This window comes from Lichenostomus cassidix, chromosome 3 (genome assembly GCF_008360975.1).
Source record: "Lichenostomus cassidix isolate B80296 chromosome 3, HeHo_3.0, whole genome shotgun sequence".
NCBI classification, from domain to species: domain Eukaryota; kingdom Metazoa; phylum Chordata; class Aves; order Passeriformes; family Meliphagidae; genus Lichenostomus; species Lichenostomus cassidix.
This window is the reverse complement of record NC_139483.1, coordinates 100,381,538-100,408,986: the sequence shown is the minus strand read 5'-3', so window position 1 is coordinate 100,408,986 and position 27,449 is coordinate 100,381,538. Positions and strand designations below refer to the sequence as shown.

Sequence of the window (27,449 nt, the reverse complement as noted above, 5' to 3'; positions counted from 1 at the left end):
CTTATTTGGATTCATGTTCCTTCTCAAAGATCCATCAGATGCAGAGACTACATCTGTTAGGACAACTAGAATGAAGGTGGTAAAACTTTAGGTATTCAAATGGAGATGATAGCTCTTTTTAATCTCTATTTTAATAGCTACAGCTAGAGCTCTTAACCTATAGTTAAGACTGTTGCCCTCAGGTTTTTAAATGTGATCTAAGTAAATAATGTTTTACCATCATTATAAATACATAACCAGAGCATTTTTCCTTTTCTTTTAAGTTTCTTATCCTTTTTACTTGGCTTAACTGCTATATTGTAACATTGCTGCTCACATTTTCAACTCACAGAAGTCTGGAACTTCAAATGTATGGCTCCCTCAGCAGTCATAAGTCTGCTGTATTGCACATTATGCTATAGTAAAAATCTTCCCCCTAAGGTAACAACTTTTTATATGTTGCTGTGTTTTTGCTTCTTAACTTTCTCAAATACTGGTGTTTGACATAAAGTAACTTTTTACTGGAGAGTTGTGGATGAACTCTATTTGCCTGATGAACTAGGATGGGAATGGAGATACCTCCTAAAAACCTACTGAAGGTTTTAAAACCTGAAAATTTCCATGTAGTTGACTTTCATCTATGAATGAATAACTACTACTAAGAGTTCATAAGCAGTTAACTTTGCCTTTCCGTAATGATATCTTCTCCTGAGCTAGGTTTTTAGTTATTGCCTGTGGCACTGCAGTTTTCAATAAAGCTCTTAGAGCTTCATTTCTTCCCTTCCTCATATGTTCATGTAAATAGGTTTGATGACTGAACGTCTGCAGAACTCTCTAATATATAGTCTCCTCATTTTATTTTTTCTTCTTGTGAAGCTCAGCTGCTTTTGTTTTCAGTGTAATTCAGAGGTGTTCATGTTAAAAGAATCACATCTTCAGTTCTTTTTTTGAATTTTGCTTGAATTCATTTGTATAGTGCTACAGTGAAAATAATAATAAGGGACTAAATTTTTAAATGCATGTCTTTTTTGTTTGCACTAACAGGAAGAAAGAAACAGTTTAGAGGTAGGAGCAATGTAGTTAATATTCCTTCAATATTACGCACTTTCCAGGGTGTATTTGGTAAAAAAAATGGCAGATTTTGCCTTCTACTATGATGTAGAAAAAATAATTTTTGAGGGAAAGATTAACTTGTCATCATGACGCTTGTGTTCTTGCTTGGATTGACTTCTGGTAGGAGCAGGGAAGGTTCTTGTCCATGTAAAAAAAAATAGCAGTGTTTTGGAGGAAGAGAGACTCTCCTGCAAAGTGCTTAGTGTGGGAATCTGTGATAACAACAGGAAGAGCTCATTGTAACCAGGAGGCTGCTGCAGACAGTGAGCTGGCAAAAGTTCCACAGATGTTAGTCGTGAGAAGTTTTTGAAGAGAATGAGAACTTGAAGCCATGAGGGAGCTGTGGAGAACATGAACTGTCAGGGAGGAAGGAGTGAAGTTTCACAGAATCTGCTGTGCTGGAGCTGCGCTGTCATTCAGCTGAGAGAGCTGTATGTTCAGTATGGAGAGGGTTTCAAATAGGCCAGTAGCAGCCTTCACATGAATTCCTATAGCATGTGAGCTGAACTGTGGCTGTGCTGTTTATCCACAGAACATTAACAGGTTTTCCTTTGCATTTCTGGCTAGTCAATGCATGACTTGTCCTGATTTCATCTACTTTTGCCTGCATAGTCCTGAGCTGGAGTTTGGCTTGCCTTATCCAATCTTCTGCTGGAAGTGTACGTTGTCTCATCTGTTTGTTTGTTGTTCTTTTACAGGGTTTAGAATAAAATTTCTCCCCAGAACATTCATTATACTTTGTACACTTCTGAAGTAGTATTTTCACTATATGGTGGCAGACAGCTTTGATCTTACTTGGAGTTCAGCTTTGTCTTTAAAATAGCTTTCACAAAATCAAAATGGGCTATTGCCTCACAATTTTAATTGTATACATGAAGAAAAAAACACACAGTGAACTTCTGAACTGTGCTTGTGTGGTGTTAGCTGACTTTTCTGATGTTTAGATTATTCATTCTGGGTTTTTTAGGAAGGAAGAAAGTTTTCCTCTCCCCAAGTTTTATTAGAGGTTAACCTCATCATTAAAACATAGCTTGATTTATGTGAAATCAGTTACAGCTTTCTCCTCTGGGGGCAGAGCTGCTTCAAAAGATCTGTCACTGCAGTGTTCACAGCAGGGATTCTGAAGGATAGTTAACTCTGGTGGCCAAAAGCAGTGGGTTGCCTTTTCCACCGGTTTATGCCGGTTGGTTTTTCCAAAATGCATGATGTTTTTGGCACGCTGTTTTAGGCAGCAGCTGCACTTAAGTCTGGATAAATTTGTCACGTCCTATGGATATTCCTGGAAAATGAAGCACTTCTCTCTCTGCCCACCACTTGTGCATCATGTAGTATGTTGAACAATTGGAAACCTAAAAATACATGTAATCAGTTCTGTAGTTGCATTTACTAATTCACTATTCAGATACTGTAGTGAAAGAAAATTTTCATGCAATATGAACAAAGCAAGATATATCAAAGCTGTTTGAGACTACATCTAGGATGCATTTCTTATATTTCATTCTCAGCTGTGGAATAATTGTGACATAACTTTCAGACACATAAGAATTGCAGAGCAACAGAAATTGGCATTGATTTCCCCATTGCTGCCTGAGTAGATACAGACTTTGGACAAATGAGTTTCTAATTTAAATTAATAAAGAATCTTTTAGTTATTTTATGTAACACATGTGCTTTCAAATGAGGATTTAGTGTTTCTAACATTATTTTTCTGACAATGAGGCATGATTAAAAAAGAAAAAGAAAAGATGAATCTACTTCCAAAATGCCCCACACCTGTTTCTAAAAACATCAATATCTTTCATCAAGAAGATAGTGTTTTATAAATGTATGGGGGCAAATTGGATTATGCATTCGATGTGGATGAGTTTGCAAGGGAAAAGATTTAAAGAAAAAATACTCTGAATTTTCAACTTAAGTAGTCCTGGAGACAGGCTTGCTGTATGAAATGCTTAAAAGGACAAAAAAAAAAAAAGCAAACCCACACAGTTGCTATTGGTAATGGAGAGAATTGGAATCTGACCTTAAAACTGAGTTAGACCTTCCTCTTTTGAAAGCCTGTCCTTGGAGAGAAAAATAATCTGCAGGTTTGAATAAATGCAGTTGGTAGGATACAGAAACTACAATAGCATGGACCTCTTTTGTCAAAGAAAAGAATGGGAAGAATTGCCAAGCCAATGTAAACAATAGAGTGAAAAGAGCAATATAGGAAAAGTCAGCTCTTCTTGAAGAAATAGAGTTGAATACCTCCATAATGAGTCAATTTAGTGGATTCCAGTAATATTTATTCTACTGTTGAAAAGAGGGAAGGGTAAAGGAGAAGGGGAGAAGCAGTGGCTCAGGAAAAAAAACAGCCCAAAACCTCAATAATAGTTGTGTACAGCTATAGTGTGGCATAGCTGATATTTTCTTTTAGTTGGGAAAGAAAGCCACCTTCCTTAGTGACTACAGTGATCTGTCACTGTGTCTGGAATTCTGAGTGCGTAGGAATGCAGCCTTAACCTGCACGTATCTCTGACCTCTGTGGGGTTTCAGTTGCTAGAACAAACCTGCAAAGTTGTGTAGCACAAGGACAGAGAGCGAGCTCTGGGTGCCGCAGCACAGTGTCCATGGCATGTACAGCAGGCTGCCTGTGCATGCTGACTTCACCACTCCAACCCTGTTGATCTCTGTTTTGTGTGCAGGGGTGTGTGGAGGTTCTGATGTGCCCCCATTCAGCTGGATTTGCTGTACAGCTGCTGTAAACAAAAGCATGGTACAAAGATAGGAGCTCTGCCTCTTTTCAGATATGTGTTCGTGTCTGTATCTCTTTTGTCTCTGTCTCATCTATGTGCAGGTTTTTGAATTTTCAGCCTGCAGTGGTATTTTGATGCCTGAAATCTTTCTGAACTGACTTGCTTCCATTTTAACAACTGCTTTTCCAGAGTTTTGTTGCTCTCTGTTATCTGCATGAGTTGCTGAAATTACTGACAATAGAAGTTTGAGGAAAAAAGTGGTCTGTGCTAAACCACGGGTATGAATTAAAACCAAACCTTGTGATAAATGTTGAGATAAATACAGTGTTCTAATCTTTGCCTTTATAAAGGGCATAGGTACAGGGTTGTCTCATCCTTTGCTTGTGTCAAGATTGGTTTATTCCACTCCTTGTATTTAATTTCAAATTACAGAGTTTTTGTTACCTCTTCAGAATGAGGAGAGATAGTAAGGACAGTTGGATACAGTCATGTAGCAGACAAGAGAGAGCTAAGTATTTTATTAGTGTTGTTGAGAAGGTGAAGTTAGGAGTCAGCTCTGAGTACTGTGGGTTCTGCTGGGTTTTTTGTGTATGTGCTCTGAGCTCACTGAGAAGCCTACCTGTTAAGACTGACTATATAATTGCTGACTTCTACTAGGATGAAAAATTTTGCAGTTTTATCTTTTTTGGTGGTGTTTCAGCATTTGGAGGAGATGGTTTCTGAGTGCTGCTTGACTCTTGGTGAGAATTAAAAAATCTAAAATTCCTCTCTCAACTTATTCCAGTGGTGAATCTGAATACTTTTAAAATGGCAAATGGAGCCAAAGAAGAAAATACTTTAAAAAGTATTTTCCATGGCTTATCCGTATACCTGACTTAAAATACTTAACCCTAACTTTTTCTGCTGTGAGAAGGGGAAAAAAAAGATAGAGTAGACATTTTCCAGTCAAGATTGCACTGCATGACTATTCTTTCCCATGAAATGAAAAATCTTTCCCTCTTTAGTATCTTGCAGTGAGGTCTGTTAATAAGCTTTTTAGAAAAACTTTTGAAGTATGCTTTTAGCATTTCTGGAATTGAGGTGTCTGGACAACTGTAGGTTTCACTCCTCTGAAACCTTGTGCTGAAACATGAGATTGGTCTTGGTAGATTTGGCCAGAAGGTAAATGGCCTACAGTAGTTTTCAGGAGAGGAAATAAGTACAGGCAAGCACACTGCAACATTTATTTGAAGTTTCTCAAGTGAGAAATAACATCTGTCTATAATATATGGCTCAAATAGCCTAACTAGATATTTTCTGACATAGTAAACTTTCACAACACTTCATTCCAGGAATTTGTTTTATCTTTGAACCTGAGTAAATAGTGTTTTTTCTTCTATGCCATGCAGCAGGTAGTTAACAGCTTAGCTGCATATTGAGTAAAACAGTATCTGCTGATAATTGTAAGTGAGACCCAGTCACATCAGTATTTACACTGTTGAAGGAAGTAAGAACAGTGAAATATCATTTCCTGTTTGAGTGAAATGATAACATGAATGACTTGGTATCAGTCTTGGCATATTGGTTCTTTCTTCTAGGATTCTTCAATCTGCTCTGGCATTTAGAAGAGAGATGTCATATGGTTCTTGCCTCTAGTCATTCAGATTGCTTGTCTCTGTACTTTTCACCCTTTTTTAATTGTACCCTGTTGAGAAAACAAGCAGAGAGAGGCAGAGTGGCACATTGCTTTGTCATTTGGTGGATTTTAGAGTTGCAGGGAAAGGGCGAAGGAAAACAACTTTCACAGAGAGCAAAGCCTGGGAACTGGGATTGAAGGAGATCTTCTTAACCATTACTTTTTTTAAGCCACAAACGTTCAGCTTCAGTTGGCACTGTAAGCCTGTGATGTTAGAGAAAATATTTTTAATGCAGTCTGTATGTAATTCGTGACTTCTGCTGTTTGGAAAGGATTCTATTTTAAAGTGTATCTTAAAAAAAAAATTGAAGCAGTTGGAATTTAAGGGCAAACCCAAGTGACTTTTGTGTTATAGGGATAGGAAAGAAGGTATCAACTTTTAGATGGGAAGAGGAAAATGCTGATTATTTTCTGAAAATAGTTAGGGATACGGGCTGGATAGGTGATTGCATGTCTGCAAAAAGAAGCATTTGCTAGTAAATGTTGACTTTAGGCTGGGGTGGGTAACGCTTGCTTGAATAAAAATTAAACTTTTTAGTCTCTAATAATTGTTTATCAGAGTCAGTAAGCTAACTCAACTATATTACAAATAATTGGAGGTTAGAAACGTAATTCATACTGATATATAGGTCACTTAAAAATGTGCAAGTTTTGCCAACTTTAATTGTAACCTTTTGTGCTACTGAATCTGTAAAGAAATGACTTCTTAATTGGAACTGTATGTCCTCGATGTAACTTCACCACATCTATGGAAACTATGCTGGATGTTGCAGCAAAATTATGAAGTATGTATTCAATGGTATTTGGTATTTGGCAGTACAGGCTTGGGCCAGTATATTTTTCTTTAACTTTTGTTTTCCTTTTTTTTTTTCCCTCCCTTCCAGTCTCATACTGATGGATAGTAACATTAGGATCATGAGTTTTGAATTGTCTTGGTTCCTTGTCATTCAGATTGCAAAGGTGGTTTTAAATTTGCATTCTAAACTTCTGTATTTGTTTATTTGTAGTAATTTTCTCTTTTAATGATTTGTTAGCCTTAAGAGGAGAACGTGGAAGTTTCAATATCTGTTAAATGTGTGCACCTCTTTCCTTACTATTTTACATGACTCTTTCAATAACCACCAAAGCAACCATGGGAGGAACAGCCAAACCAAAGAAAATTTCCCCAAAGTTTCTTCTGGGCTTCTGAGATTATATACAAAGATTTATGTAGGAACCTCTTAATTAAGAGAGGCATGGAGAGTGCAGATGACTACTGGGAAAAAGAATTTGCTTTCAGAGTAAATACAATGTAACGTGCTGCAATTTTCTTCACGGGTTTTGCTGTAATTATTTACTTATCACGTGTCTCCCCTATTGCTCCACTGTCAGTTAAATGCATCAGAGACTCTGGCAAAAGCCAGATTTTGAGAGGGGTGGGGGCACAGTTTGTGTTCTCTTTAGTAGAATAATGGAATGGTTTATGTTGGAAAAGGCCCTTAAGATCTTGCTTTGTGATTCTTCAACTTCTGAAACTGCTCAGGCCCTCAGGCTGCTTTTAGAGTTTCTGCTGCCAGCTGCTCCTTGCCAACAAATTAGTATCTTCTTGCCCCTGTAGTTTATAAAAAAGCAATTGTTATTTTATTATTTTATTAATAAAGAAATAATCTCATATGGGCCTGAAGGACCTGACTACCTCAAATAATTTTAACAAAGTGCATTACAAATTTTGGAGACAGAATAATAGTTAAGGCATTAGTATGTGAGCTAATGTCGGAGGAAAAAGCGATCTGTAATGTGAAATTGAGTTGTTACCTGAAAATCTTCTCTTAAGGTTATTCTCTCATAGTAATTCTGCTACAGTTTTGTAGACATTTGAAACAGCTTCTGAAATGAAACCCTTGTCTGTCCTTTGCTGTATAAAAGCTCTTTTTTTTCCCCATTAAGAAGGTGTGTTAATACTTAAAAACTGCACCTAACTCCTCCCAAAAGAACAACACCAAGAAAAAATCCCCCCTTGAATATTTTCTTAAGTCTACTGGGAAATGAATGGGAAATATTTGCTAAGAAAAGAAATTGTCTTTCTTTCCTTTTACATAGAACTCAAAAAAAGAGAGCACTGTTGATTGAAATATAAAGTCCTGCTTGTACTGTCTTGATTTTATGTTTTGGAAAACAGCATTAAACACACTTTGGCTTTTCTGGTACTTGACATTTCAGCTAATAAAGAGAACTTCTTCCATATAAACTGAACCTTCCATAATAACATTCTCATTTATGACATTTGAAATATGACTATATTAACTGAGTTTATGAAGTCAGTTTTAAACATTAATACTTTGAATTATCGGTAAATTATGTTATTTAAGATTTAAACAACTTCAGCTTCCCTAATCCCCAAAATGTATTGGGTTGATGATGAACCTTGCAAAAATAAGTAAATGGCTTTATTCCTGGTGTTTATACCACAAATGCTAATTTGGAGTTTTCTTTAATAATTACTTTTTTAATGATGTTGAAACACGGTGTGTAATTATAAAGAGAGCCATAGAGTGTTTTGTTAAGGTGAACTGGAGTTGAAAGCAGGTGTTGCTATCTCTGCCACAGGAATTAGCAGCTTTCCATCCTCATCCCTCCCTTTATTTGACTTTTATAACCTGCAAATCTGCCTCTACCTTTTTATTGTTGGATTATTGCAGCATGTATAATTTGGAGGGCTGGAATTACTGTGACAAAGCACAAAGTATTATTTGCTAATGCACAGAGAAGGGAAAGAAAAGAGTGACCACAGCCTTCTGGGTGAGATGTGTCTGTGTATGGGGCAGGGCAGTTCATGAGCATGCCTTGCTTTGTTCAGTGAGTTTAATGGCTGTTGCTAAATGAGATGGAGTTACTGACTTTTAATTAATTGATTTGACTCTTGCTATCTTTGAAATTGATTTGTTGGTTGGAATTGTGTTTAAGATACTGAGTTACAGTGCTGCTCTTCAAGGGATGAGAAGATTGTGTCAGTTGTTACTTTATAAATAGGGGTTGTCTATGTAGTGTTGCTGTTTATTTTCAGGGTCAGGAGAAAATGAATTAAATTTAAAATAGCTTATTGTTCCAGTATGCTGCAACTCTAATGTCTCTACTTTGTACATGGTTTGTTTCTTATTTCTACAAGTGCCAGAACCCATAAAGTTCTTCTCTTCCCCATTAGTTTATGTTCTGCAGAGCTTGACATAGTTTTCTAGTGCTTTATGCTGCTTAAAGCTAGCCTTCTACAGTAAGCCATAACTAATAATTCTAGTAATAATTCATTATGTTCTTAATCTGCATCCTAAACAGATTCTTTTTTTTTCTTCAACCTCAATGTTTAGGGCATGTTTCACTGTAGGAGTTTGTAGTTTGAGAAGATCAGTACAGCAGGGCATATGCAATTTCAGTATGAGGATTTGTGATAAAATTTGAACAATTGTATGTTTTATTTCAAGCTGTGAAGATCATAGATTTTTACTCATTCAGTCTTTTGTGACAGCATATGAAGTCAGAATACGTAGTGTCAAACAGTAAAAATTTTGTAAGTATGTAGTGGGTTTTTTCCTTTTTTTAAGGCATGGTCAGTAAGAAAAGAAATTTATTAATCTTTCTTTATTGGATCTTTCATGGTACAGGTAGAATATGTGTTTGTATGGATAGCATACATGCCAAACCACACTTGTAAAGCTGCACTTAGAAGTAATAAATCTTAAACAATTGATGCTGTATCTGACTGACATGCTTATTATGGATTCACTGAAATACTTTTTTTTATATGCTTTGTATTCCATTAATTGAGTACTTAATCAAAATTAAAAAGACAAAATATGTAAAGCTTCTCTTCTCTTTCATACCAGCTACAAGAAGGGGACATTGAAAATTCTTCCTTGGAATGAGCAGAAACATCGTGAAGAAGACTGGTGTGAAAAACCAGAATGCAGGTAAGTGTATATAAAGAATTTATTTACTAATTCTTAAACTGTGGGAATTGACCCAGTAAGACTTGCTATTTTTGTATGCACTAACTTGTGGTTTTAGCTCTTAGTGAGACTGACTGAGCAAATAGAAAGCAGAGGTTGTGCAAACCCAGATCTTCAGTAGAAAGCGTTCTTTCTTTCATGATCTATCGCATGTTTGAAATCTCTTACTAGTTCAGTAGAGAGGATTCTTTCTTTCATGGTCTTTTTCCTGTTCAAAATCTCTTAGTAGTTCCTTTACTGACAAAAATAACACTCACCATGACTGGCATTTGAGCTTCACAAAGTTATTGTTTAATGGTAGGTTGATCATATCATTTTCTTTCAGAAGTTTTAGGAAAAAGACTGATGTTAAAAAATAGGTGAGCAAATATATACTTAAACATGAACCTATTTTTTTTTTTAAGGATGATTATTGAACCAACTTTGCAAGATGAAGGTGAATTTCTGTATGAAATGCAACCTGAGTTACTGAAGTACAGGACTACTGACCTTTCTGTAGATCTTGCCACTGACTGGTATTTGAGCAGAGCACAGGAAATTGAAAAATATGCAATGCAGGTGAGAACAGCAGTGAGGAAATGATGATGGCTGAGCAGCCTTCTTCAACAGAATCCTTAACAGTCTTAATGCATATTAATAGGACACGTTTCCCTCAGTAATGTACACTGTTTCTCAACTTCATTATAGCTTTTGAAGTATTTGTTTTTTCTTTTGCAGTGTACTTACACTTGCTCTGAAGTTTACTCAGCTAAATAATTAATCCATAGAAATGAATAGGAAGCCAGTAGATTCTGTTTCACTTGGTTTACCAAAGCAGACAGTAGCTCTTTTGAAATATATGAAAGATTTTTACCATTGCACTTTATCTTTGTATCTGAGGGAGGGAAAGTTGTGCACAGCATGTTGGGAAACGTGTTCATTACCTGTAACATGCCACTGTGTCATGTATATTGATATGTGTCAGTCATGTCAATACATGGTACTGTCATGATTTCTTCTTGGTAGTTTTGTTGTCTGTCTGGTCTGTGAGACTACCATGTAGATTTTTTTTGCTTGATTTTCTTCATGTGTTAAAAGTGTTTGAAGCTCTACGGGGTAAAGATAAGCATTGCACATAAGAACAGAGCTCATCACTCATGTGCTCAGTTATTTTATTGCTTCTCAAGACAATTTAACTGCGTAAAAAGTAGGGTAACTGGAAGTATCACCATAGGTTAGTTCTGATGGGTGAGTTCTGCAAGTTTGCACTCCCCCAGGGCTTTTTTTAATCATAGTTGCCTGTGATCTTAACAATTCATCAGTAGGTGTAGAAATAAAACCAACTTCCAAGTATCAGTTAAATTCTATAACGTATAAATTAAGTTGCATTCTGCTCTTCCAGACTTATGTCTGCCTTGTTGAATATTTACAGCCAGTATTGTGTTCATTGAAATCAAAACAGAACCTTTCGTATAAAGGTAGTTTCAGTCACTAGGGAAAAGGACTGTCAGTGTTTTTTGTGACATAAAGTGCAGCAATTAAAATTACTAAATCATGGTCAGCTGGAGGTTACATTGCATGTGAATTACCTGATTGTCTGAGCTTCAAGCAATCCTTCATATTCCGTATACTGAGATGAGCTGTATGTGATTTCCAGAAGGAGTAATAGTCCAATTTACATGCATCAATAAGATGCATCTTGGTTAGAAGCATGTAACGGTATCATCCCCTAAGATTAAGCATTTTATTTAGTCTTCATAAAGCTGAGAGGGGCAGTCCATTTAGGAATATACAGTCCACAAAGACTTCTAGAAGCTTAATATTGCCTGCTAAGCAACAGGGAAAGAAAACAGACACACAGACAAGACACAGATTAAAGTTTGTTTTTTGGCGAACAGTTGCACTGCAGTGTTTTTTTAATTATTTTTCAGGTTGACTGTGCTTTGTCCCTTGTTCGTCTTGGCATGGAGAGGAACATTCCTGGTCTGCAGGTGCTTTGTGACAATCTGATCACTCTTGAGACAGTGGTTTATGAGACTGATGGTGATCGAACTTTGACTTTGAAGGAACTTTTAGAGATGAAAGACATTGAGAAGCTGAGACTGTTGATGAAGAATGTAAGTATTTTGAATAAATCAGTAACTATGCCTTCAAATCCAGTAACTCAGGTTACCCTGAATCCTCTGTATATAAAGGCACTGTCATTTTTTCTGATGAATATCCATCTTTAATTCAATAAAAATTCTACATTTTCACTGTTCCGTTGATTTTTTTTTTTTTAACTGTGGTAGGGTTTATTTATTTATTTGTTTCTAAGAAAAGGTAAATTGGCACAGTTTTCTCGGAGACCCTCTTCTTTGTCTCTGTCTAAGGACTCAATGTTAGTAAATCTTCTTTTGAGAGCTGTGGATTACCTTTTCATTGACCTTTGTTAAAGGATCTTCATTGTAGCTCTTGATGATGCTGCAGAAACAATAATATTGAATGTTTTCCTTGGATATTTTTCTGTGTCTTTAAATATTGACAATAAATTTTAATATTTGTCTCTGCACCAGATGCATGTTTTTGTCTCTGTATTGAGCTTGTCTATGGCATTTCAGAACAGAAAAAGACCTCTTGGAAAGGTTGAAAAATAGCTAGAGATGGAAAAGGGCTCTGAAATTCAGTTGAAGAATACATAAGCACCAGAGGAAAATACTCAAATTTTCTTTTTTTTTTTTCTTTTTAGAATTTGTGTGACAAGTCATCATTTGTTTTTCTGTTTTGAATTCTTCCTGAATTACCAAAATTACCAGTGCTCTCACATGCTTGCATGGCCTTTCATTTGTTGTGGAAGCTGCAGGAGGAAGGCAGGCTTTCCTCATATAATGGGCTTTACTCCTGTACCGCTCATTTTCCCCAAGCTGTTGGGTAGCAGGAAGATTTTCAGTGCTTCATGATGTGGTGATCTGTTTATGATAGGTGAAGATAACTGTTTCAGTTATATTGATCAAAATGGTTCTATTTGTTTTTTGCTTTTCCTGATTTTTTTTTTTTTTTTTTTGTGGGCAGTGAAGCTGAACTTGTTCTTATATTTCCTCTCTGTGACTCTCTACTTTCCAGTCCTCAGATGAAAAATATGTGAAGAATGTTTATCAGTGGATGATCCCTTTTCTCCACCGCTGTGAAAATCAGTCCCCTGGTCTTGCAAATGCACTTTTTAAAGAATATTTAGTAACACTGGCAAAAGAAGACTTGACTCTACCTCTGAAGATATTTCAGAATTCAAAACCTGCTGTAAGTAAAGAGCCCTCTTGATTCCACTGGTTTCTTTGGAAATTCTTGTCCTGAAGAGATTAATTCAGAAATAGAGTTAGTTCATCCAGATCAACTCATCCTTCTGATCTTTCCCTTTTTCTTGGAACCAGGACTTGTTATATTTTAGAAAACATTAATTAAAAAGTATTATAGCATAAATTATGATGCAGCGAATCTGTCCTTGATGAGATTGTCAAAGTAATGTAATAATGATTCTAGCCTAGAAGAAATAAAATTATTGTATGGATTCTTCTTTTAAGTAATTTTCTGGTGACCTGTTTAAAGTCAATTCTTGGCATATTTGCTTTTTGAAAAGTGGATATGAAAGAGTTTAATGATCTCACTAATATTTTTTTCCTGAGGAATTTTACTAGGACTAGATTTCAAGTTACTCCCCCCTTTCCTGCCTTCCACAGCAAATGTAAAGAATAAAGTGGGGGCCATTAGGATTGAGGTGAGAGGTCATTGAGTAAGGGTTGAAGTTGCTTTCATGTGTTTCATGCTGCTTCTATGGCTTAAATAATTACTCCAGAGCACACAAGCACATTTTTGCATGCTGTTGAACATTCTGAGTGTATGGACAAAAATCAACCAGCAAAGCACAACCACAGCTCCTTTACGTATGTTGGTACTGTTGTACATATTAAATAAATCTGACAGCTGTTTGCAGCAGTTGCCTTCTCTGCCCTGCACCCTCTCCACTTTCCAAATTCAAGAAAAGGTATCATGGCATACTACTGTTCTTTCAAGTGTCTGCTCTGCAGGAAACTAGCCAAGATATGTTTCAAGTTGTGACTTCTCTTCACCAGGTTTTTAGCAAGAGACATTCTAATAGCACCTGAAGACAGTTTATTTACTTGGAGAATGCGTATTTTTATATTCAAAAGAAAATTAACTGTTGAATTAGAAACAAGAAATAAAAAACAGTGTACTTTCTTTTCCTGATAGTGTCAGCAAAAAATTATTCCTGATCAGGACCAGCTTATGATTACGGCGTTGGAGTGTATTTATAGCTGTGAGCGGGATGACCAACTCTCTCTCTGTTATGATATTTTGGAATGCCTTCCACAAAGAGGATATGGGTAAACATTTTCAGCTGGTTGTTGTACATATTTTAGAAATACTAAATATAGTTGCAAATTAATGCTTTAAAAAGGGTTGTTAAGTCACTAAAGGACACCAAGTTACTGGAATATTCTGTTCACCTCTGAGCTGCCGTGACTGTTGTGTGTATCTATATACTTTTGCCGTGTACATAACTCTGCCAGGTAATGCAGCAAAATGTGAGTTAAAGTAGTAGCCTTGACCAAGGCTTCTGTATTGTTTCTTAGACTTTTACAGTCTGATGAATTGAGACCAAGTATTAGTGCTGTCTTACTGGTTTGGTTGCAATAGTGGCATCTTGCACTTAACTTAAAAGCAGCAATATATGAGAGAGGGAATATGGAAAACCTATTGAAGGACAATAATGCTTAAGAAAATGAAAGCATGAAGAGGACATATTCTGTGATTTGAGATGTAAACTATTTTTCCAGTATCTTTTACATGAAGGAAGGAGAGAGCCTGAGAAAAGTAAGGAACAAGGAAAATGAGGGACCCTCTAAATGTTAACTGTCTTTACAGCAAGAAGCACAGCAGTTTTAATATTTCCAAGTAAACATATATTTGATTTTAATCAAAGAATATTTCAAACTACTTAATACCTATGTAATATGAATTATAAGAGAAAATTTATAAGAAATCTGTGTGTATGTATGTATTTAATTGTGTGATATCATTGCAGGCCTGAAACAGATAAAACTAACACTCTTCATGATGAAGTAGATGAACTGGAACAAATTCTTAGGTATTTAAGTTTGCTAAAATAAATAATGTATTCTTAGAGAAATCACTGGGCATAGCCAAGAACTTTTTTATTTTAAGATACCAGCAAGAATATTTATCTTTTTTTTTAATGCTGTCACCAGGATTATCTGTATGTTTTTTTTAATATTCCGAACACAGAAATGTTTGAATGGTTTTATCTATTTGAGTGTTATAAAATTCTAGAGCTATTTTACTTGGCATAAAAGTTTGGGGGTTTGTGTTTTGAGTTTTTTTAGTTTTCTTTGGGATTTTTTTTGGTGGGGTTTTGTTTGTTGTATTCTTAAAATTTGTTTGTGGGGAGGGTGTTTGTTTTGTTTGTTTATTTTTTGTGGGGGGGAAGACGGTTAACCTGAGGAATTAGTTTTGATTTTGATACTCTGTAATGCTTTAAGTGATCAAAGACTATTACTGTGAAATTATGTCATCAGGTATTGGTGGTATGCATTTACTCCATGGTATTATTAATATATACATTTAAAAAAACTTGGATAGTGTAACTCTGGCTAATTGGTACTGTTAGAATTTTTATGGAGACTGCATTCGCAGTCCATTGTCTGAGAGAGCTTTAAGCCTCCTGCTGCTGCAGCAGGAGCTGTAGAGCTGTGCAGGATTGCAAAGTGCTGCTCTCCCTTTGCAGTGTGTCGGAGCTGCTGGAGAAGCACGGGCTGCAGAAACCAGTGTGCTTCGTGAGAGACACGAAGGACAACGCGGAGGAGGCGCGCAAGCTGATGATCAGGCTGACGAGACACACAGGGCGCAAGTCAGTATGGCAAGGGGAGCAGGAGACAGGAGGGAAAGGGTGCTGAGGGAACAGTGTGCCTGCCTGCAGGAGAGAGCTGTGCTGTTCACCCTGCTCAGTGTACATAAACACATTTGTTAAACTAATGATTAACGTGATTAGCGTTTTGGCTGCATTCGCCAGAGTCAAGTTGAAGTCTGCCTGCCTTCAAACCTGCTTTAGTATGTTTTTGTTCAAGTAAACAAGCTTAAAATGCATACTGGCTGCAAAATACTGCAGGATGATAAATTGTGAAAGTTAACATATTGTAAATAAGGTCCTTTAAGACCTATTTAATTTTATGGAGAGTGTAGGATTTGTAAAATAATGCTTTGGTTCTTTTGGCATGTTTTCTTGGAGCCCTTGTAATAGGGTAATTTATTGATTTTAGGTATTGATTCTACCACTTATATTCCCAGTATAATTTTTCATTTTTTCCTGTTAAGAACTACTTCATTTAACTCATCTTTCAACTGTACATGAGTTATTAAATGGTTCTTGTGGTAAGCAGATAAAAATTTTAAATCTTGTGAAAACCAGCTATAACTGCAGGTGATTTTTCTTTCTTACTTAAAGTGAATACACATAACAGTTTATTCATGATGGTAGAGTGGCATTTATATTTTTAGCAGTCTGAAAGCTTTTTAAGACTTTTAGAAACCTCTCTTTAGAAAGATCAAGACAATGCCTCTGTAGGAAAATGTTGATTTTTTTCAGTTGTGTTGGAGACCCTTTGTTTTGCGAAAATAAAAGCTAATGCCACGTGAAAAAATCACTATTAGCTGGAACTAGCTCATGTAATTTAAAGCGACCTTTTTTTAATCTGAAAGGCTCAAGGTAATGTCAGAAAATCTTCATAGTTTTTACCAGTAAAAGTTTTGATAGAGCACAAGAAGTTGAAGCTTTGTGGATAAATAGAGATCCATGGATCCAGAGGGTCAAGAATCTGAATACCACTCAATTTTAAGAAACAAAATAAAGTTGCAGCTCTAGTCTCCTGTGATTGCATGCAATTGATTAGTCCTCTGAGATTACCTACAATGAACAGCACTTTAATGATCCTCAGTTGGTATTACAGACTTGGATTTGCCCTGCAGTTCCCAGATCAGCAGGAAGGTAGAATTTCCAACTTTCTGATGTATTGCTGAAAATTATCAAGACCTACTTGGGGGATATTGAGAAAGATTGCTTAAATCCCTGTCTTGTCCCACAGAAAACAGATAAAACACTTTGGCTACTGCATTGTTGTCAAAGCATTTTATCTCACTGACACTGTTTTAATATTAGTATTAAAATCCTTCTGTCTTTAAATAATTTCTGGTTAAAAGTCTAATTAAATATGAGTTTTTTCAAATGCTATTTCAGAAATCTGCTTTTCTTTAAACTTGTTGGGGAAGTGAATATTTAATTTTAAAAAATGTTTGTAGGCAGCCATCAGTTGGTGAGACACAGTGGAAGGAATTGCTCCAGGATATGTTGGACATGCAGCAGAAAGTGTATAGATGTTTACATTCAGATACTTGCTATGAGGTGAGTTTTATGTCTTCTTACTGATTTATGTCCCAGGTAAGCTACAGATTCTTATTTCATGTTGTTGCTCACAAGTGTAAATACATTTTTATGTGTTGTGTTACTTGGTTGTCTACTGGTTTTTTTTTTTCTTTTTTTATTTTTTCTTTTCTTTTGTATTTTATTAAAGTAAAAAATTTCTGGTGTTTATTCATTTTATCTAAAGCCCCTCTAATAAATATCCTGTATATCTAATAAATATCCTGTATATCTTTAATTAAAATGCTTTCTAGAAATTGAGTCAACTTTGTGAGATTTTGTTCCATAGCCTGTTATTCTAGGTACAAATGTGTTTAGCAATAAACACTCCAAACTAATGAAAATAAACAGTCTTTTAGATAAACATTATCTTCACTCAAGCATTTCTTAGACATGGAATTCTGGTTTGATAATATTATCCAAGATCATTATAGGATTATGGATTTTCTACAGCTTGCAATTGAACTAAAATAATGTGAGATGAGAAATCTAATTTCATTGAAGGAAAAAACCCTTGCATGTGCATAAAGCCCAAACCCATGTCATTAGTATTTGCAAAGGACAGCTATTATACAGATGTCGAATTTGCTGTGGCATGTATTGTTTATTTACATTTTCACTTCAATGTACTGCAGTTTATTACAGATGCAGCACTGTGTCCACTATAATTAGTGTTTATAGCTACTTAAAAGCAGATTGTATTGCAGTTTACAGATTTAATTGCATGTGGCTACCCTTCTGATTCGCTCTTAGGAGAAGTTACAAAAGCAAATTAGAAAAAGAAAAGAAGGAAAAAAAAAGCTATTCAACTTATACATGAGAAAAATCACTCTTTTCCTGTAGTTGTACAACTAGAAAAATTGCAGCATGTTTAATAGTTACGGTTTTGTTGTAAGCTACAACTTAGTGTACTTGCAATTTTTTTAAAGTACATGTTAAAAATTGTAATACTGGAGCACTCTGCAAATAAGGTATTTGCTTTGCTCTGATCTTAATGAAGGTTTTCTGTTAACATCATTTTTTTAAACTCTGAACCGTATGATTAAAAAGGTAACACAACAAAGGGTTTTTGAAAAATTATATAGGAGTGCTGAAAATGCTTTGGAATGTAGTGCTGTCATATGCAGTTATACTTGGATAACTTCAAAACTGGTAAATTTATGAGGCAGTAGCGATTTGCAATCCCATATGAGATTTGGGTATTTTTTAGCATGATGTTAAAAAATACCCAAATCTCGTATGTTTCTCATGAAAGAAACTGTTCTTTCATGCAAAGTGAATTCTGTCCTCTTGAAGGAGGACTTCATAAATTTTGAGAGAGGTAAATTTTTTGTATGTGATCTTTGAAGGAAGAAGGGTCAGCTATGATATTTTGCATCTCTCCCTGTTCTTGAGGATGAATGTGTTGTGAAGTGGAAGTTGATCCAATTGTGTGATGTTCTTCAAGAAGCACTGAACTGTTTTCCTTTCTAGAGCATGAGGTGGTTTGGGTTCTTCCCAGAAAAGAAATGCCTTGAAATTAAAGTATGATTGGATAGAGTGCTAAATAATCTCATCTATGTCCTCTTTCTCATGAAAGGTTGGACCAGGTGATCTTTAGAGGTCCCTTCCAGCCTGCATGATCTGGGCTCATCTATGATTCGTTGATCCTCTTGAATTTGTTATGAACTTTAAAACCTTTGGTAAAGGCTGTATTGTTGCAGCTGTGATATTTTCTGGGATGATTAAATTTTTATGTTTCTTTTCATTAGAACAACAATGACTGTGCTTAAGAAAAAAGCTAATTATTTTTGTAAGGAATTGGGATTATTTTGAGTGTCTCAAAGTGTGCAAAACTTTTACCTGGAAATAAGTTGGGTGTTTTGTGACAGATGCAGCATTATATTAATTTTCTTTCTTTGAAGATAGTCGTGATTGAAATTTAAAGGACATCTTATATGCTTGGTTCTGAATATTTTAGTTTCTTTAGGAATACAAAATTTCTTCACATATGTCGTTGGTTTTAAGGTCTTAATACTGAACTGCCTTTTCAGATTCTTACATTGTATTAACACCTGAAATTGTAGGTATATTTTTGGTTTCTTAAATCTTACTGTAAAAAGACAGTAATATGTGCTTTTTTTTTCCTCCTTCCAGTAAATACAAACTAGCTCCTAGTTAATTTTAGTTTTACTTAAATGATTTGTGGTAATACTTTCCTTGGTAGAAGTTAGATTTTTCTCCTTGAACTGAATATATTCTTTTGACTGTAAAGATCCTTGTATTAGAAGGAGTTAATTCCATAGAATGCTGGTAAGCTTGTTTAAAGCTGCTGCCAGTGCAGGTTGTTAAATTACTGTTCTTTCTTTTAGATATTCACCGAAAGTCTTTTATGCTCAAGCAGTATAGACAATATCCACTTGGCTGGGCAAATGATGCATTGCAGTGTTTGGTCAGTGGATCTACCAAGTTCATCAAAAGGAAAGCCACAGTACCGAGTCAGCTACGCGAGAAGCATTGAGCTAGTTTTGGCTGCTGGCAGAGAATATTTCAATTCTTCAACGAGTTTGACTGATAGCTGTATGGAGTTGGCCAGGTACATTTACAACTATCATATACATAAATATGACTGATTTAATGTTGGTGTAGCATTAGGGTTTATTTGCTGGTATTGCTGCCCTCCACCCCAGTCTTTCTAAATAGAATCTTTTTCATAGGCAGACTCTGGAACTACAGAGTAGTGTTGCTTTTAATAGAAAGAGTTTAAAGACCCTTTTAATGCATAAGGGTCCTGAAACCAGCCTTTCTCATATGGTTTTATGGTAATATTTAAAAATATGTGGTCTATAGATCAAATTTGTGCTATGAATGTGTGACTTTGTGTTTATTCTGTTTAGTGTGTTTATGCTTTTTAATGTGTTTGGTCCTTCTCTGACTTACCTTCAATCATCTGTTTTGTGGTAACTTAACTTGTTTTTGTGATTATCAGTGTGTAGGCCTCTTAGTCATGTATGTGTTGGTTAAGATAGAATGTATTTATCTTCTCTTTAGCTCTTTTATTCCTCTCCTGTTTAAATCTTCACTTCACCCTGAAATATTTGTCAGTGCCCTGGAAAAATCTGATGGGTTCAGATGGGATTTTCAGCTAACATACAATTTTATTTTTGATTTAAAATGTGTAGTCTTAATTAACATGTAGAGATAAAAGCCATATGGTAAAACTGGACAAATAAAATACTTCCCTGGTTTAATGTAGTATGATGAATTAAGCCTTTTGAAATCACTGAGATGGGATGCCATCTGGAGGGACCTGGAGAAGCTCAAGAAGTGAAGCTTGTGAGGCTCATGAAGTTCAACAAGATGAAGTGCTGGTGCTGCGCCTGGATCTGGGCAACCCCTGGTATTAATCCAGGTTGGGGGATGCCCTGCTGAGAAGGATTTGGAGTTGCTGGTGGGTGAGAGGCTGGATATGAGCCAGCCATGTGCCCTTGCAGCCCAGAAAGCGAAATGTGTCCCGGGCTGCATCCAAAGCCCTGTGGGCAGCAGGTGAGGGAGGAGATTCTGCCCCTCTGCTCTGCCCTGGTGAGACCCAACCTGCAGTGCTGCATCAGCTCTGGGGTCCCAGCACAGCAAGGACATGGACCTGTTGGAGTCAATCCAGATGGATGTTGCTCAGAGGGATGGAGCACCTCTGCTATGAGGAAAGGCTGAGAAAAGAGAAGGCTTTGGGGTGACCTAAATGTGTCCTTCCAGTACCCGAAGGTAGCCTACAAGAAAGATGAAGAGGGACTTTTTACAAGGGCATTTAGGGACAAGACTGAGGGTAGTGGTTTCAAGCTGGAAGAGAGTAGGTTTAGATTAGATGTTAGGAAAAAAAAATTCTTTACTGTGAGGGTGGTGAGGCACTGGAGCAGGTTGTTCACAGAAGTTGTGGATGCCCCATCCCTGGAATTGTTCAAGGCCAGGTTGGATGGGGCTCTTAAGCAACCTGGTGTAGTGGAAGGTGTCCCTGCCCATGCTAGAAGGTTTGGAACTAGATGATGTTTAATGTCCCTTCCAACCTAGGCCATTCTATGATTCTCTGATTTTGCATGTTGATTTTCATTGTTCAGTGTGCACTGTGAAACTGGATATGAACACACTGTATCAGAATGCAAATTGTATTTAAAAAAAATATCTAACAGCTTATTGCATCAATATACTATTCATATGATTAAAAAAAATTAGAATAATGTTAATTATTAATAATTGCATGCATTCACCTTCAGAGGAATTTACTGGGTTTGTTTATTTTTTAATAAGCTTCATTTTTATTTACTGTACCTAGCTGAGGAAACTGAATTTGTGTCAGTCACTCTTAATGTTTCACTTCCAGTCAACTTTTTACGGTGTTTTGCTTTTATCCTTCTAGTATATGGCAATGCCAAAATGCAATAGTGGTAGGAGAAATATTTCCCAAAATAATTATGTATTTAAGTACGTATACTTTCAGCATAATCTGTTAAATTCATTGCATGTCTAAGTTCAGGAGGGTTTAGGTGATGTGTTTATCACAACCCGTTTAAAATAATGCAAAAGTAAAAATTCGTTAAAATATTTAGCCAGCCATAAGAGACAGACAGTGCCAAACACTTCCCATGTGCTTTACAAGATCAGCGAGTATTTTGACATTTCATAAGCACAGGAAATTACTGCTGGTGGTTGTTTTGTTTTGTTCACCGGTGAACTTTTCCCACAAGTTTAACTTTGAATGTGCTCATCAAACTTCAGAAAAATGTGTTTTGTTGTTATTTAGGTGCTGTCTACAACTTATTGAAGACAGTCCGAGTGCTGTTCAAGAGGAGCTGGATCTCATTCGTGCTTTGGGTTATCTGGAGGAGTTTGGTGTGAAAATATTACCTCTACAAGGTACTGCATAATTCTATTCTTTATATGATTATTTGAATCACAGGCATAAATATGCATGAGAATACTTAAAAGATGCATGAGAAATAGTTACTGTGTGCCATGACTAAATTAAACTGTCCATTTCTTGCCTCCAAGCAATCTACAGACACATACAAAAAGTAATTTTTTTAATATAATTTTTTAGTTTGTGAGGTAAGAACGATATTTGCATATGGCATCTGTGTTTGGGACTTACTTTTACCAGGACTTTAAAATAGAGTATTGAATATATGAAAGTCCTGGTGACTTGAACAGAAATAGTTTGAGCTTATCTTTTATTTGCCAAATAATCTGCACTTGCCTGCGTGCTTTAAAATAACAGGTGGGAGAGATGTACTTCATGCAGAGGCAATTTTCATGTCCCTACTGGGCTGTTTCATTTTGAAGTATATAAAACCCAATGACAGTGGAAGTGAACTTTTACAAGGTATTTCTTCTGATGATGTGCTTAAAACTAAATCTTTTGGAGCTCTGACTCCAGTGGAACAGGAAGTTGCTGGACAAAAGTTGGAGAGAAGTTATGATTATGTACAATGAAATTGCATGAACAGTAATGGAAGTGGTGAGACAAGCACTGAGCCATGGGACGTGCTGATGATGGTGTTTTACTTCTGGCATTGAACAGAGAAATACTGGGATTTATGGAAACCACTTTGGGTGCTTTCCACTTCATAGAAAATGAAATACATGTTCTCAGTGGCTGTTGTTACTTTACTTTGGAGTTCTCTTTGTGTTCTCTGTTTTTCCAAGTATTTACTCAAGTGAGTTGATGCTCCATATGTTATCTTCAGAAATCTTACAGTTTCTGGACTGAGAATGTCTGATTTCCAGATCTTGGGCTACTGGCCTGTCTATTTCTAGAGTAATACCATTTTTCATTCAGTTTGTTCAGCTTGTGGAAAAATGCACATATTTTCTTCAACTTTTTTTGATGTGGACATGGAGGTATCATTTTTAAAAAGAAGCGACATTATATTGCATTATGTGTAATACAACTGATCTAGATTAGAATATGTGTAATCATGCATGTAATTTCATTAATGATCCTGACTTATCCTTGCTTCAGTATCTTTCATGTAAATCAAATTAATCTAATAAGATTAAAATGATGTTTTCAAGCTTGAATGAAAGCCTTTAATGATCTGTTACTTTGATAGAATGTCATTAAAGTAGCACTAAGGATCAGCTGTGTCCACAGCAATAGTCTTTTAGCAATAGACATTTATTTGAAGTTCTGTTTAGTGTTCTGTAGATCTTCCCCCACTTCTATTTTTTAGCAAGTTCTTCAGTTTAAGTTTATGAACTACTGTTCTGCTGTATTTTAATCAAATGTGGTTTGAAGACTCCTTAGTAACATAAAAGCTAAAGAAAAGTCCATCTTTAATCTAAGTGTTTGACCCATGCTATTATATCAGATTACTTTTCATTATGTTAGGTATTTACAAAAATTCCTGCTTAAATAATCAATGACTGAAAACATTTTATTGCTATATACTAATACATGTCTGTGATAGAATACTAAAAATGAAACTAAAAATGTAACCTCTTCCTGCTCTTCCATTCTTACTAATTTTAGTCTAATTTGATTTCCAGAGTTCGTAGTTTCCATTATGCTGATAATTCAGTGCTGTTATTGAGAGGCCTGGTATATATGTTTTAAGCCCAATATGCTAATGCAGAGTTTATCCCCCATGCAGGCATTTACTCTCACTGAGTGTTAAGTGGAATATCCGCATGCTGTCCTCTGTATTCTGAGAACTTGCATGCTATGAAAGCATTACCTTTTAAAGCACCAGCTTGAAGTTAGCCACCCACTAACTAGCTAAATAGGGCACTGGAATCAGTCCATGATATTAAATTATGCAATTAAAATAATTGTTTAATTCTTGGTAAAATCTTTTTTGAAAAATACTAATTATAAGCTGCTCAGGATATAGTTGACACAATCTGGTGATTTGCAGACTATCCTTCCACTTCTTTAGAAGATTTCTATGTAAATTAGAACGGCCTGAAGAGTCTGTGTGATGTATCTCATCCATGTTAAAATAAAATGTAGCATGAAATTTTAGTTACTTAAAATATTCTAAATGAAAGTTAATGTCTGTGTTAGCAGTCTTTCAGAATGTTGCAAAAATAGTAATTAAAAAATTGTATGAAGGTATATTGGTTAATTGTAGACATTTAAAAACAGTGAATGTTAAAACATGAAACAAGAATAAGTTTTCATTCAGGTCAGTTGTCCTCTTTTTTCTCCCTTCCCAGCCTGACTTGCTAATACTTGAGGCTGGGTAGCCTGTGGTGTTATTTTAACTTTCTGTTTATAGGTTAATTGAGGATCTGCATGCAAGCAGTTTTGAGCTTGTTTTCAGATGGTGTTTGCATTCTTACACTCCCAGCACTCCACCTGTTCTGTGCTGTTTGAGCAGGAGCACAGCAGTCGAGTCCATTTGTGCAGTTTCTAAACCACTTCTGCTTTCAACAGTGCGTTTGTGTTCCGATCGACTCAGTCTCATCAAGGACTGCCTGGCTCAGACCTCAGCCAACTACAAACAGTCTGCCAAGCTCCTGGGACTGGCAAACTTGCTGAGGGTTGCAGGTAAGCTGTGTTAATAAGACACTGAGTTGCAGTGCAGTGTGCATTTATGTTATGCTTTAGGACATTTGAGTTGATCATTAGAATATGCATTCAAAGATGTTACTAAAAAGTCATCTGGAAGACCAGTCATTGGGGAGGAATGAAATATTCCACATGAATGGAATATTTCGTCTGTAAAACAGCTGAAATGGTCAGCTGCTACATTCCACTCATTTGAAATAAAAACGTCTTGTCTAATCTGGAGTTGGAGTTGTGGCTGACGATAAATTTTTTTACAGTTAATTGGTACTACTAAAGTTACTGTCAGTATTATTACCTCTGTCAAATAAGGTAGCCTGATTTAGTAATAGTTGCATTTAAGATACAGAATCATCTGTAAAACATGAATTTCAGCTATTAGACTCAGTCTATATGCATATATCTCCTTTGGGCACTAAAAAGAATGCATTAAGTTGAATATTTATCTGAGGGGATGAACATCTTCAAAGAGTGAATCCTGAGGATATTAGGGGTTTTTTTTGTTTTTGTTTTTTTTTTAATAGCCTCCCTAAAATATCTGCCTTTTGTTTTTTTGAGGTTTTTTTTTTAAAATGCTTAATCAACTGTAAACACAATACTGCTGTATTTTAATGATGTAGAAATAGAATATAGAAATGTAAAATAGATATTTTTATTCCATGCAGCATGGCATATAAAATCAGTGCATTCCAGCTTTGTCACTAAAGCATGTATGGCTGATTCCTTTCTCCCTCTCTATTCATTAAATCATTTAAGTTTTTTTTCTTATTTTCAGGAACCTTAAATCTGGCAATCTTTTGCATGGTATTATAAATAGGGTGGGAGATATTGAAGATGGGTCTGTGAGGTTGGGAACAGAGGTATGGAAATTAGGCTGGTGACCTGCCAAGATACCTTGGTCCTAAGGAAAGGAGTCACAGGAAACATCATCCTGACTCTGGTCAGCACAGTGTTGCTACATGAAAGGTGGCAGAGGGGAGGGAATGATACCATGTTGGGTCACTGGATCCAATCTACATATTTTATATGTAATCCATAGAAAAATTTGAATGACAGTTGTAACTTCTTTTTCTTCACTTGTAAGGCTTTTGGAAAAAAGAAAGGTCTCCCTATTGTTTCATAAGACAAGATTGTTGTACAGCTCTTTCCTTCTCCTCTCTGCTTCACTGCACCCACATCAAGTTAAAATCTGTCAATTTTTCTTAGTATTCTGGGTTCTTTGGGCTAATGCTGCTGATTTTTGTTTTACCTGCTTTTTGAAATCTAAGTGATTGTCTTTGAAGGAAAGAAGGGAAAGCAAGATCCAGAGAGATTCTATAAAGCTTTGTCCACTAGTGTTATCCTAGTGCCTTAGCTGAAGTATTTACAGTGCCCTGGTATGTACCTTTGAAAAGGGATCAAACTCGTGGCTCCCATCTCCAGAGACTGGCATTGGATATTAGGTAGAGAACTTCAGGGAATTTGTAGAGAGTTCATTGGTACAGTAGTGTGTGCTACTGTTACAATCACAGTGACACTGAGACACCACTGAAAAACAACTTTTAAGAGATATTTAAAACCAGATGAAGAAATGGCCTCCCAGTTCTTCACTTCCATGTGCTTACCAGGCTAGAGAAAACCAGAAGATGAAATGTGTGAGGTGGTTAATTTTTAAACAGGTGAATGATTTAAAAACTACTGCTTAGTCTACCTGTCACATATTTATCTTTTGAGTATAGGGCTCTCTGACTTTAATGGTTAACCTTGGGAGTAATGCTGATGATGCTCCTGTGGTAAATAGGGAATTCTGGTAGTAAAATTAAATTTCCCGGCTGAGTCTTGGTAAGGAACACACTACTTGCACAGGTACTTGTCTCTTATGTTAAATATACTAGTAACTTGGTTACTTTCAAAGCAATCTATTTGTTAGAGAATAACATTTATTTATTGGAAAGGAAAATACAGCATGAAAACATTTTCAGTAATGACTTTCTGTGGTGAGGGATGTTATGGAATGTTTTTTAAATTTGGTTTTACATAGTAGCTTTCAGCTTTTGTGATAAAAATGGTTTCACTGTCACTGAAGGATGACTAGTTGTATGGCTTTTATTGGAAAGGTGTTATCTGTAGAGAATGTTCATTTATGAGTAAGATACGGATTCAGTATGAGAATGCCATAGTTGTGAATTTTATCTAAACTTAATTGTTGTAGAAGATGGGATGTGGAAAACAGATTTATTTCATTTTAAGAAACTCGGTATCTTTAAAGTTTTGTTTGTTTGTTTTTCTGGACTTGAAAGCTGTAAACAGCATACCACTGTTACTGCAGTGTCTGACACTCTAGCCCATTTTTTGTGTCTGACACTCTAGCCCATTGACAGGTATCCAGAAGATTACCCAGTAGCATACAAAGAAAACATGATTGTCATCAGTTTTAAATCATTCATATAAATGCTGTATTTTTCCAACTTTCCAAAGAAAGTCTGTGGAGCCTCTTTGATTCTTAGTTGTTGCTGTGTACTTCTGATGAGTGTTGGAATAGGAAACATTACACTGAATTTAAAGAGTCATCGAATTTGAATAACTAGGTTATTAATACCTTTGAAAACAGATTTTAAGTGGAATGCTATCACAGCCATAATCGTACTCTGTAATGAGGAGTGCTGTATAATTTGATGGTGGAGATTTAAAAAAAAAAACCAACTGAAACAAGATGTGGAAATGGTATTTCTGTACCTGTCAACTTCTAATTTAAATTACTGAGTTACAGTTAATTATTAATGTTATTAATACTATTTTAAATATGATGAGAAGTTATTTTAGGACTGGGTAGCCCTATCGTAAGTGTGATAACAAACACTAGTATTATTCCACAAATTAGGTTATAGACAAAAGGGCAGCTCATGCATACAGATTCTAAGGTTTTTAAATTTCTGTATTGTATTTTAAATTTATTATTAGAAAAGCAAAACCTTCCTTGCAG

At 35.8% G+C, this 27,449-nt stretch overlaps 1 protein-coding gene across 2 annotated transcripts in view; it reads left to right on the top strand.

Moving 5' to 3' along the window:
* Window positions 1–27,449, top strand: part of NBAS (NBAS subunit of NRZ tethering complex) — a 160,743-nt gene that overhangs the window by 31,319 nt on the left and 101,975 nt on the right. For both annotated transcript variants that reach the window (XM_085056878.1, XM_085056877.1), the window contains exons 22-32: window positions 9,357–9,440; window positions 9,884–10,037; window positions 11,390–11,575; window positions 12,561–12,734; window positions 13,704–13,837; window positions 14,539–14,601; window positions 15,259–15,381; window positions 16,827–16,929; window positions 19,299–19,522; window positions 21,722–21,834; window positions 24,356–24,469. In XM_085056878.1, the coding sequence (XP_084913004.1) occupies window positions 9,357–9,440; window positions 9,884–10,037; window positions 11,390–11,575; window positions 12,561–12,734; window positions 13,704–13,837; window positions 14,539–14,601; window positions 15,259–15,381; window positions 16,827–16,929; window positions 19,299–19,522; window positions 21,722–21,834; window positions 24,356–24,469 (1,472 nt within the window). The remainder of the gene's footprint in view (window positions 1–9,356; window positions 9,441–9,883; window positions 10,038–11,389; window positions 11,576–12,560; window positions 12,735–13,703; window positions 13,838–14,538; window positions 14,602–15,258; window positions 15,382–16,826; window positions 16,930–19,298; window positions 19,523–21,721; window positions 21,835–24,355; window positions 24,470–27,449) is intronic.